This window comes from Leopardus geoffroyi, chromosome B4 (assembly GCF_018350155.1).
Source record: "Leopardus geoffroyi isolate Oge1 chromosome B4, O.geoffroyi_Oge1_pat1.0, whole genome shotgun sequence".
NCBI lineage: Eukaryota > Metazoa > Chordata > Mammalia > Carnivora > Felidae > Leopardus > Leopardus geoffroyi.
This window is the reverse complement of record NC_059341.1, coordinates 130,650,836-130,663,640: the sequence shown is the minus strand read 5'-3', so window position 1 is coordinate 130,663,640 and position 12,805 is coordinate 130,650,836. Positions and strand designations below refer to the sequence as shown.

Sequence of the window (12,805 nt, the reverse complement as noted above, 5' to 3'; positions counted from 1 at the left end):
CCAGTAACCCTCAGTTTGTTCTCCATATTTATGAGTCTCTTCTGTTTTGTCCCCCTCCCTGTTTTTATATTATTTTTGCTTCCCTTCCCTGTGTTCATATGTTCTGTGTCTTAAAGTCCTCATATGAGTTGAAGTCATATGATATTTGTCTCACTGACTAATTTTGCTTAGCATAATACCCTCCAGTTCCATCCACATAGTTGCAAATGGCAAGATTTCATTCTTTTTGATTGCCGAGTGATACTCCATTGTATATATATATGCCACATTTTCTTTATCCATTCATCCATCGATGGACATTCAGGCTCTTTCCATACTTTGGCTCTTGTTGATAGTGCTGCTATAAACATGGGGGTACACGTATCCCTTCGAAACAGCACCCTGTATCCCTTGGATAAATGCCTAGTAGTGCAATTGCTGGGTCGTAGGGTAGTTCTATTTTTAGTTTTTTGAGGAACCTCCATACTGTTTTCCAGAGTGGCTGCACCAGCTCGCATTTCCAGGCCACCTAAACTTTTATCTCCACTGTAGTTACAAAATTTTCTTACTAGCTTCTGTCATATTCTTATACTTAGTTAAATTAAAGCTCCTCACTGGATAACATGTGTGGTTCTGTACTGATGCATTATGCCATTGGAAATCATTGAGGATATGGCTGAACAGTATTTTTTTTAATTAAAGATTTGGCACCTGTTTTTTAAATTGTTTCTAGAATTGCTAGTGTTGAGATAATGAAATAAAGTGAGTTCTCAACATAAGGCAAAAAAGTATTTTTAGAACTTGACCATTCATTGCTCTTATTGTTAATAAAATCACGCCTATATTAAGAGTACGCAATTGAGATTGGTTATCTTATTAGTTACGATTTTTGTAGAGCCAAGTCTAGACCAAATCAGGTTAAAATACAGGCAGAGTAAATAGATAGGGGCTTGCTTTCTATGATTTAAAGAACAATGACTATGGTCTCCTTGCCCAGAAAAAAAAAATCTTATTTATTGAGAAACTATTTCTGAAATTATTCTTTTGGATTAAACATTACTGCCTCTGGCTGGATGTTTAAAATGTAACTTGTTAGGATGGCTACTGTAAAAAAGACCAAAAAACAAAAAAAACCACAAAGTAACAAATGTTGGCAAGGGTGTGGAGAAATTAGAACCCTTGTACACTGTTGGTAGGAATGTAAAATGGTACAGCTGCTGTGGAAAACAGTATGGTGGCTCCTCAAAAAATTAAAAATAGAACTCCCGTCTGGCCCAGTGTTTCCATTTATGGGTATATACCCCCCCAGATGGAAAGCAAGGTCTCAAAGAGATACTTGCGTACCCGTGTTCACAGTAGCGTTATTCACAATAGCCGGAAGGTGGAAGCAAAACCCAAGTGCCATCAGTGGATGAATGGTTCACCGAAATATGGTAATACGCACAATGGAATATTAGTCTTTAAAAAAAAAAAAGAGAGGCAAATTCCAGCATAAGCTGCAACATGGATGAATCATGAGAGTAGTCCTGCTGAGTGAAATGAGCCGGTCACAAAAAGACAGGTACCATATGATGCCACTCATATGAAGTACCTAAGGTAGTCCCATTCCTAGAAACAGAAAGTGCAATGGTTGTTGCCAGGGGCTCACAGGGACAGGAAGAATGGGGGGTTATTGTTTAATGGATACAGAATTCCAGTTTTAAAAAATACAGAGCGTTCTGGAGACGGATGGTGGCAATGATAGCGCATAACCAATCTATATGATACCAGTTGACCCTTGAACAAGACAGGTCTGAACTCTTTTGGTCCACTTTTATGTGGATTTTTTTTTTTACAGTTTTGTAAATATATTTTCTCTTTCTTATGGCATTCTTTTTTTCTCTAGCTCTATTAAGAGAATACAGCATATAATACATTCAACGTACAAGATATGTGTTGATCGTCTCTTTATGCTATCTATAATGCTTCAGTCGACAGTAGGCTATTAGTAGTTAAGTTTTGGGAGAGTCAAAAATTGTACATGGATATTCGACTGCGTGGGGGATGAGGGCCCTTAACCCTTGTGTTATTCACCAGTCAGCTGTACTAGAAAATCACCGAGGGTAAATTTTATGTTACGTGTATTTTACCACAATACAAAATATCAAGGGGAAAACATAACCCTTGTGGCAGGTTAGGGTTTCTCTATTATCACCGTGTGTCCTGAGGCACCCACTGAACACGTTGGCACCAATTACCATTTTGAGGTGAATGGGGCAGTTGGAGGAAGAAGAAGCGAGGTCTTCTATTGTAGGGGGTGTAGCCAAGTGTTTGAGGGTTTCGGACAGCCAAATACAGCTTAAGGATCTTAGGCATCTGGAAGATTGGGAGACAGAAAGCTCCCTGTCTGAAAGCTCCATTTGCCTACAGCACGCTCAGGTCTGCAGAATGTTGTGGAGTGAATTAGCCCGCGGCTGTCCACTTCTTCGGGGGAAGGCGACCTGGATGAGGTGCAGGGAACATATGTATTCCTTCATTTCTCATTTTGAGAATTTTTTTGAGTGCCTACCATGTGTCATGTACTGTGCCAGGCACAAGGATTTTGGTGGCGAAGAAGACAGGAGAACGTCCAGTAATTTAGTTGGAGACACCGCGTATTTTAGTATTTAGCATTGGGGAAGCAGCAGACCCATCGCAGTTGTCATAGATTCACCAGCTGTTATTATCTTGATAATCTGGTTATGGATAAATTTGTTTATATCCCATCCCATTTTCATATTTGTCTAAGATTTCCTTAATCTCTCACTGAATACAGAGAATGTGTACATAATTTCAGTTGTATGTGTGACTTTAGTTGAGTAGACTTTGGGATTTTTTTAAAAGATACAAGAGTATGTTACTCAAATCTAGATACTAACTTGTAAAGTAACGTTCTCTAATTTTTCTAGCCTCACCTATGTCTTAGATAAGTATGTTATTTGGGGTCTCGTTCTAAAGGTTTGGCCTTTGAGCGATAAGAAATAAATAGGAGGGTTATTCAGGTTTTATAAGCATATAAGATGCTTCCCTCACCTTTTTTTCGAGAATGGGTTCTATGTAACTGAACCCTGCCTAAACTAGAGGAAAGAAGTGGGGAAATAATAGAATTACCCTTAATTTGGCTTCATTTATGCTAAAGGGAGTGTGTGGGGAAAGGATATTAAAGTGGCATTGTGTTAGAGATACTTCTGGGAGGGCATTTAATATCTATTAGGTGTAAATTGTTATTTACATTTAGGGTTATTGTGTGGGGGCGTGCTGTGAAAAGCTTTTATACTAACAAGTTTTTATTATTTCAGGAAATGCTATCCCTTTAATGTTGCTTTTCACTTGGGTGTCAGAGGCAGCCTGGGAAAATAGGAGCAAAACCTCCCTTCTAGCCGGGGACTGTTGGATGTGCTTTTATAGCATTGCTGGTACGTGGGTGGAAGGTACGGAAGTTGAGTCACAGCTAATGTCAAATTGTGCAGAGCAGGAAGAGCACCTAAAGTTGGGAGTTTTGGGTTTTGTTGCGTTTCGTTTTGTTTTTTAATCAGTGAGCATCATTTCGTCTAGAATCTGAACTATTCTACAAAAGTGAAAACTGAGGCCTTTCTCCCACTCTCCTTTTTTACCTCTTCCTTTTAACTTCACATTTCTAAGATACCGAAGTAAATTTGTAAATTTGAACATATTCCCAAGTACCCTTTTGGGAGAAAAGAACACTTTTATACCGTTTTGATAACAGCACGGATACTCTTCATTCTCAGGTACCCGTGTATGTGAAGTAAATGGTTAGAGCTGGAAATCAAGGCATTCTTGTTTGATTTCAGCAAACATTTCTTCATGTATTCAGGCAGTGCGTTAGGAACTGGGGATACGGTATGAAACGCACAATTCCTACCCTCAGGTCGTTCACCGTCAGTAACCCCAACAGTTAGGAACCATCGGCTAGGTCCCAAGGCATTGGGAGAAGGGGTACCTAACCTAGATGTGGGAACAGGTAGGGCCAGGAAATGCTCTAGGGTGAGGGGGGATCGCTGAAGTGAGCTTTGGAAGATGAATTAACCAGTCAGCCAGATAGAAGGCCATATTCAAGGGAGTAAGAATGTGAAACAGAAAAGAACAGAAACGCGGTGTCATTGCGGAATGTGGGTCAGTGTGCTAGGAGCAGAGAAGAGCGCTGGGTGGTAGGAGGGGAAGAGGGGATCAGAGAGTAGAATGAGGCCGGGTGACGTGGTAGGCACCTAATAAGAGTTAGACCTTCCCCCCCTTTTAGGCTGTGGGGAATAGTTGAGGATTTGAATCAGGGAAATGGCATGGTGGGATTTGCACGTAGAAAGAGGTCCCTGGTGGTGGTAAGCATCTCGGACAGGAAGAATGGTAGATGGGAGGCAGAGGGCGAAGTAGGAGGCTAGATACCAAATAACGTGGTCAGAACTGAGTTTGTGGTTCTAGGGACAGAAAGAAAGGGCAGGTTTCATAGAAATCAGAAGGACTTCCAGTTTGGTGTGGTGTTGAGTGAGAAGGAGGATCTTGGAAGGAACCCAGACATTCCATCCCAGAAAATGCCCTGGAATGAGTTGCTCCTTGGTACCCTACCGGGCATATTCAGCCACTAGGGGACTCCAGTTGTTTTGCTGGGTCAGATCCAGGCTGTTCAACTGCACCTTCTTTCTCTTGGGCCCCAGGGAGCAAACTGTCCTCTGTAATACAGGCCTTGAAAGCCAGGGACACACTTCAAAATATCCTTCAGTTTGTTCAGTGCTCATTATGATGCTGTTATTCGGTGTTTATGAGAACCATCGTAATATTTATTTGGATGTTAGCTCATACTAACTCTTTCTTGTGGTAATGACTGTTCTAAGCTCATCTGCCATATAAAATGTTGGTCCTACATGTACAAAAGAAGCATGAATACCAGGCCAAAGGAAACTTGCGTCCGAGCCCTAGTCCTGGCCTTTTTGCATGTAGGGATTCCTCATTTGCCTCTATATTTTAAAAATGATTTTTGGGGGACATGTTGTCTTTTTTAATGTACAGAGGCTGCAGTCACACACAAACTTCAAGAGAACTGTGACTTTCGTCAGGGTGGTGAATGCGTGATGGGGGGTGGGGGACTCTGTCTTGCTTAAGGTGTTTTGCCCCTAGCACTGTAGTGGACTAGTGGATTCAGAGAATGGCATACGGTGATTCTCAGGTTTGTTTCTTATACTAGAACTGAAAACATAAGTAATTCTCCCATAAACGTGATTGAGATTTTCCCCAAAGTCCACTGGGTTGCTTCCAGTGAAACTCACCTACCTCTTTTCTGCTTACTCTGTATTTTTTTTTTAAACTCGACTGCATTTATCTCCTAACTGGCTTTGCAGTTACAAATTGAGAAAATGCAAGGTGTTCTACCTTCCAGATCATTTCTAAAGATGTTAAATAAGAACAAGCCTAGTACTGATCTATTCCTTTTCTCATAGTTGTTCCCTCCTCACCCCCAATGTTTAAAGGTCCCATTCTTTGGTACACATTTCCTTATACATTGTGGATTATACCAAAAGTATGCAATTATCTGTTAAATGCCCAGAATAGTGCCTGACTTATTGTAGGTATTCAGCAAATGGCTATGCTTATGCCAGTTTCTTCAGGTTCTCCAGATTGGTGGTTCCTATGTTCTTTTCAGAATTGTTAAAATGATTATTAATGTGTTTAGGAGTATGATGATGTTATATTGGGCAGTGTGCCAAACCAAGGCTGGTTATGCATTTTGCTAAACAAATCCTCGTAGAGATAGCAAAACACTATGCATTCTCAGCGTGATTTGTGATTTTAAATTTTGATTTCTTTCGTATATATCTTACACATAGGAAGCTTAATTTTAGGATTAATCTCTTTGCCTTTGGGTAATCTATCAGAGATTATAATAATAAACACATAATGAAAATACAAATAAAATCCCTTTTTTAATGTTTATTTTTTTATTTTTTGCGAGAGAGTGAGAGAGAGTGCAATCGGGAGGGGCAGTGAGTGGGGGGAGGTGGACAGAGGATCTGAAGCAGGCTTTGTGCTGACAGCAGAGAGCCAGATGCTGGGCTCCAGCTCACCAACTGTGAGATATGACCTGAGCGAAAGTCGGAAGCTTAACCAACTGAGCCACGCAGGAGCCCCAAAATCCTTTTGTTTTTTTTTAAAGTCATTTATTTTGAGAGAGACAGAACATGTGAGCCAGGGAGGAGGAGGGGGGTAGTGGAGAGACAGAGAGAGAGAATGAATCTCAAGCAGTCTCAGTGCTCAGCGTAGAGCCCCTTACTGGGCTCTATCCCACAACTGTGAGATCATGACCTGAGCCGAAATCAAGAGTCAGGTGCTTAACTGATTGAGCCACCCAGGTGCCCCAGAATACTTTGGAGTAGGCCCTTATTAGAATACCAAAAAAAAAAAAAAAAATCTTCATTTTTATGTGAAAGTGATAAACACCGTAAGTTCATCATCCACACAGATTATTTTACTTGAAAATTTAATAATTTAAGGTAGAGAAATTATGAAATTTACATTGGGAACTTAAAGACCAGCAAGAGCACTTGTAAAGGGCAGAATCAGGACTTAGACTAGGACTTCTGGACTGAGTCACACCTTTATGCTTTTTTTCAGTCTTGTTTTAGTAAGAAAACATTAAAGAAACTCTTATGTTCAGTAAACATTTTCCCAAATCTTTTATATCTGTAGCACATGGTAGTAAGAATTACTGTTTACAATGATGGCACAGATGCCCAGTGTATAGATAAGAAGGAGTTTATGATTTTCAGTAGAGGCTGAAATACCGAGGGCGGGGAACACAAAGGGCAGATTCTCAGTTAACCAGGATTTGTAATGAACCTGGAAGCCTTAGGCAGTCAAATTTGCAGACACCTTCCTATACACCTTAAGTTTCTTAAGCAGTCTTGTTTATAGACACTTTTTTCAGAATCCCCAGGTTTTTAACAGTAGAAAAAAATAAGCACTTCTATTACCTTCCTCCTGTCTTTTGGTCCTTTGCAGGCATTAGACTGGTTTAGGACAGGCAGATTCTTGCCGGTTCCCATTCCTTGAAAACCTTCCTGTAAGTGGTCATTCAGCTTTTCACATCTTTCATTAAATCCACTACAACTATAAACTGTACATCAGTGGAGATATTTTTTAAATACTTTTTGTTTCATTTCTTGTTTAATTATCAGGTATTCACGGGTGGAATAGTTTAAATCTGTATGAACTGTGGTGAGCTGCTGTGAATGCTTCCAGTGCTGTGTAATTAATGCCCCCATAACAGATATTCATTCCTTAAAATATGCCTGCACATGGCGCCTGCCCCTCCCTCCCTCTCTCTCTCTCTGTCTCTCTCTCCACACACACACACACACACACACACACACACACACGCACACACGCACACACGCGTGCGCAAAGCACACAACAAACTGCCATTCTCCAGCAGGCCTGTTTCTGGAGTTGGGAGATGTCAGCCTGCCGGGAGGGGGTGGGGGGAGGAGGAAGAGGTGGGGCTCTACTCTGATTAATTACCTTAGGCATTCAGGGGTGGGGCTTCCTTCAGCCATCTGCCTGAGATATGGGAGGGAGCTGGAGAAAGAAGGAGGGGGAGAGACTGCCAGAGAGGAAGAGAAAAGAAAGGAAGAAACGCTAGAAAGAGAAAGGAAGGAAAACGGGATAAAGGGAAATCAATCACCCGCCCTTAAATAGCTGGCTTGGGGGGGGGAGGGGGGGAAGGAAAGCTGTGGAGGTGTGCCCCAGCACGACCGCCCTGAAGGGTTCATCATCTGTTCCGTTTGGTTTATGGAGAAAAAGAAAATGGTAACTCAGGTAAGATTGTGTTTCCTCCGTGTGTTTCTTTTCTGGTTTCTGGGATCTAAGTAAAGATATGGGGGTCGGGTATACTAAACAGAGTTTTAATAATGATTGTCTTCCCAGAAAAGGCCAGATTTATTGTTATGAACTGAAAAGTGTTAGTCTGTGTCTGTTGAGAGAGAGAGAGGGGGAGAGGGAGTGTGTGTGTGTGTGTGTGTGTGTGTGTGTGTGTGTGTGTGTGTGATGTGTCCGTATCCTTTTTTCTCTCCCCCTCCCTCAGCTCCATAGCAGATTCCTGTTTCCTGTTCTGTGCAGCTGTAGCTCAGGAAAGACCCTGTGGGGATTTGTCTACCTCTTTGTCTTGGTTCTGAGAAGAGGGAGGGAGAGAGACTGCAGAGGTAGGAAGAGATTCTTACAGACTGCCAAAAAGAGGGGAAAGGGACCGACTTCCTTTTAAGAATTGCAGAAGAATTTGTGTTCTAGGGAAATCTGATTCCTGATTCACTCTGGTTTCTCAGGGCTGGCTGTGGAATTGCAGTTTCGCTGCCTTCGCTCTACATGGCTTGTTAAAAATGAAGGCTAGAAAAATAGGCTCCGTTTTCATGGCTTTGTTACTGGCAAGGAATGTTTTCAGTAGGAACCCTGGGAATATCCAGGTGTAGCTGAGGCAGGTCGAGCTCTCCCCGAGAGGAGAACAAATCTGAACGGATAAGTGACAATCACACGGGCATTAAAAGGCATTTGAAGGAGAGGGAGTCGGAAATGGAAGATCTCTCTCTTCTCGCTCTCCCTCTCTCTCTGTCTCTCTCTGTCTCTCTCTGCCTGTCTTTGGTTATGCCAGGCAGTATCTAATCTGCATTTTACCAAGTCATTCCTGACAAACGGAAAGGTGAATAGCCTTCCATGGTTCCCCGGGCAGTGCTCTTTTTCTCATTGGCACCTTCTGTATGTTCCTTTACCCTTTTTCCTTTACACGTAGATAGGGAATGATGAGGCTGTGGTTGGAGTGAAGTCATTTGCATGGTCGAGCCTTCCAGTCCTTCAGGCTCAGACCTAGGATCGGTGTCACGCCAGGCTTTTATGCTCTGTAGGGAAATTTCATCACTGGACAGTGCTTTCCTTTTAAGGAGGTTGCCCTTTTTTTGTATTCTCTCTTCTCTTTTCCTCTCCAAGTTACCACCACCGGAGGGCGAGAGAGTCGGCTAGCTCTCTGGATAGAGGCATCATTTTAGGGGCAGGAACAGTGTTCCGTTAAATGTTATATAATGCCCCGCAGTGCTGTTTGGAAAGAGGGAAAGCATCAGGGAGATTCTGCCAACATGACCTAGAGGGAAGGGGAGTTTCAAAGAATGTATCTTTCCAAAGTAATTTTTCGCCAGATCTGAGTTCAGAGATTATCGAGAAACCCCTCCTCTTTTGGAAAGGAGAGAAATCTTGGAAATATTTTCTCTTCCACTTATCCCTTTGCTGTCAGCCTAATTAACTCTTTTAAAATATTGCTTTACTTTTTAAAAATTTCCATAAAAGAGAAGACCTATTTCTGGATTCTCTTTGTTGCTTGGGAGATGATACTTCTTAACCTTGGAGCCCTCATTCAATTTTCATTAACTGGCAATATTACAGGGCAACAGCTCTCTCCTTTCTCAGCTATTACTGAGGGCTTTTCAACTACTTGACTTTTCATTATATATATTTTTAAGTCAGTGAAAGAGTTCTCTAAAGTAGTGCTTTTTATAATCAGAGGTTTTCTGTGGCCTCTTGGAACATGTGCCCTGAGTTTCTGGAGGAGCGTGTGTAAAACACAAGTTAGAACGCATGCTTCTGCACACTTAATATTGTGATCTGAATAATTGGTATGTAAGGAAACTGTAGTTTTAGCAAGTGAAGCAGAAGAGAGAAATAGAAACGGGGAGATTTCTTGGTGGTTAAGAATTCTAACAGATTTAAAATCACGGTGATCGTCTCAGGATGTGCAGGATGCTGAGAGAGGAAGTTGCTCGTTTTTGCCCACCCCGAATTTCTGCAAGCGGGAAGTGCAGAATATCAAATTTGTGGATTTTCCGTATGGCAGCATTTTTGTTTTGGTGTATATACTTCCTGTGTCAATGTAACATACATAGTTGTTAGTAATCTAGAAAAGAAAAAAAAAATGAAAGGAGATAACCAGATGGGCCAACTCTTTCTTTGTCCTTACAGGTTTGGGGTTTTTTGGTTTTTTTGTTTTGCTTTGTTTTGTTTTGCTTTGGTTATTTTTGTTTCCCGTTTTTCAAGCCAGACATGTAATCCTAGTATTTGATAATGATCTGTCACATAGACTTTCTGAATATAAAACGCGTGTGCCGTTTAGGGTTTGGTTTATCAAAGTTAAATGGCTTATTATAGCATAGTATTTACTGTCTTGACTAGTATATTAAGAAAAGTATTTAGATCTGTTTTTATCATTTTGTCACCTCGGTTCTTTGCATATTGGATCTTGACGTCCCTGTATCCCTTAATTTTAAATTAACTGCTCACTTGGTGGAAGAAAGGCAAAGTGCTTTCAGATCGATATTAGATCCACATCGGCAGTTGCTCGACGGGTGCACCTTATTATTATATCGGCTGTGGTTTTATGAGGCCCCTTTTTGGTATAATTAGCAAACGGCTCTGCCGTTTACAGTAGGTAATCAGTGTTTTGCCTTGAAAGAAAAAGCAAAAGACAGTTTAATCACAAAATTCTATTATACTAGACAGACATGCCCAGGTGACTTTTTAAAATATAACTTCAGGTCTACCCACTGTTCGTGTGAATGGTGTAGAATTCTCTGAGATACTCTTGTTATTTCTGAGCAAGTGAACCAAATTACTACATCCCTTCACATCTTTGAAAATAACCATGTAGAAGAAGTCATTCTTGTAATAGGTATAAAATTAGAAAAACAAAATTGCAGTCGACTTCAGTGAATAAGAAAAATGGTTGGCCTGACATAGACTCAGTTACGCTATTTGTTCTTGAAGGGGAAAGTCTACCAGGCAGAGAGGAGAAAGGTTGTACGGTGTGGTGGATGTGAAAGAAAATTTTTGTACTCTCCTGTAGCGTAAGACTGCCAGTTTCTGTGGAACACAAAGCCCTCCCTTTCTTGGACAGCTCAGTGCTTTGCTGGCATTTTCTTCAAAATCTGTTTTCCATCAGGACCGAGAGGAGGGAAGGTGTTAAGAATAAGGGAGGTTGGAAAGGGGGCTGCTGTTCCTTTAAATAGTGCAGGGAGCCCATGTGGCAGCAGGCCGGCCGGCTCTGGAGTGTATTCTTTTGTAATGAATCACCAGTTCCATTGTCTGCTATCTCCCCTCTTTGTAGCTGGAAGGCTGAAGTCTTTCACCTGAGCTGCTGCCCCGTCGCTATTCTGTTCCTGGGTGGTTGGGAGAAGAGGAGAGGGAGGGTGTTCTATGCTTTAATTAAAGACAGATAACTGAGCAGGTATGTTTTGCTTTGTTTCATTTTCCCGTGTCCTTTCTGGGTTTGGTTTTTTGGAAATGAGCCGGAGTAGGGAATCAGTTCTGAGATTTAGCTACGCGTAGTCCATTTTCTGTGGATTTTGGAAGTACTCGGGGATTACTCAGTCTCCATTTTGTGGCCTTGCTTCAAAGCCCTTCCATTCTCTTGCCGGCCGGTTCCACCCGAACCTCATCCCAGCCTCCATGCCCAGAGCCTGGGCCCACACGGTTTGTTTTGGCACACTTTCCACTTTCTATGGGCTGCGCAGGACTCTGGGAAGTTGGGGGTAGGTGCAGATTGTGGGCTGGAGACTAATTTATGTTCCTTTACAATGAACCAAAAAAAGGCTCACTCTTTCCGAAGATTTGGTTTCTTGCGGAATTCTTGTACACTGCTCCGTATCTTTACTTCTAACCATTTCCTTGCCAAAGCCAAGATGGGCTCTTGAAAAATATTGCTGTGCTAAAAATGACTAAGCTTTCCTGAAAAGATACCCAGAATTCTATAAATGTGATTAAATCTGAACAATTTGGACTCGGTAGAGGATTCTCTTCTTCCCAGCCACCCCCCTACCCCCACTCCCACCACCCAAACACACACCTTTTTGCCCTTCCCTTTTTTTTCTTTTTTTCCTTAACTTTATCTTTCTCCTTAGTGCTGCAGTCCAGACTAGGTAAGCCTTTGATAATCTCTGCAAGTTTGCATTGTCACCGAGGACGTCTCCGTGTGGCCAGGTAAATGGCGCTCTTCCTCCCTCCCGGTGACAGCGCCCGGCGGAAAGTCTTGTGCTCTTCCCTGAGATTTTCAGACTCCTGTCTGTACGGATGGCCATGTGGAAACAGCTTCATCTCTCCTTTGACTTGTGGTCTGTGGAGTCCTCAGATGAAAACATCTTTTTGGGTAATTCCTCACCTTGGGTGGTTTCTCGGGCATCTCTGTGCCATACTCAGGTGGTCACCTGTGATGACTCTGCCCAGTGGCCCTTTTCTGGTGTACCATTCCTCCCTGGAGCCTGACGTGGTTGGTGTCCCAAGGCATCTCGTCCTGGAGCCGGAATCCCTCTCGCTTCCTGTCTCACCGTTCCCAAACCGCCCGGCCCCCATCTTCCTTAAACTTTCTTCGCAACACTGGGGCTGTGAAACACAACAAACACAAACAGAACACGCCCCTGCCACAGATGCCTTGCCGTTTTGAATGTAGCAGCTTTATTATTGGGCTTCGGTGCTCAACCTCCAGCCTAGGCAGCTGGGAATGCTGCAGTCCGCCATCATGCTGTTTGTGGTGTTCCCATTGCCCAGATGCTTAAACGTCCCTTTGTTTCTATTAGAGTGATGAAATTCGGGGAGCCTTAGAGTCCAATAACTCATTAGAGGTTGTTGGCAGAGTGCATTATTATTTCAAGTGCAAGTCGGATTTTGTCACTCCTGTGCCTTAAAAACCTTCCCGGTTGTTTGTTTTCCTGAAGACTCATTAAATCCAATGTCCTTACTCCGGTCCCTGAGGCCCTTGTGTGATCAGGAACCC

The 12,805-nt window shown here is 42.3% G+C and overlaps 1 protein-coding gene across 38 annotated transcripts in view; it reads left to right on the top strand.

The window, feature by feature from the left end:
* The window catches only part of RBFOX2 (RNA binding fox-1 homolog 2), a 287,044-nt gene that overhangs the window by 176,905 nt on the left and 97,334 nt on the right, over positions 1-12,805 (top strand). For 3 of the 38 annotated variants that reach the window (XM_045466998.1, XM_045466995.1, XM_045466990.1), the window contains exon 1: positions 7,555-7,821. The exons of 29 other annotated variants lie outside the window; for them this stretch is intronic. In XM_045466998.1, the coding sequence (XP_045322954.1) occupies positions 7,795-7,821 (27 nt within the window). In that variant the 5' untranslated portion in view covers positions 7,555-7,794. Of the gene's footprint in view, positions 1-7,431; positions 7,822-11,143; positions 11,264-12,805 lie in introns of those variants that run through there. 6 more of the 38 variants (XM_045467004.1, XM_045466997.1, XM_045467003.1 and 3 more) reach the window with 5 other exon arrangements.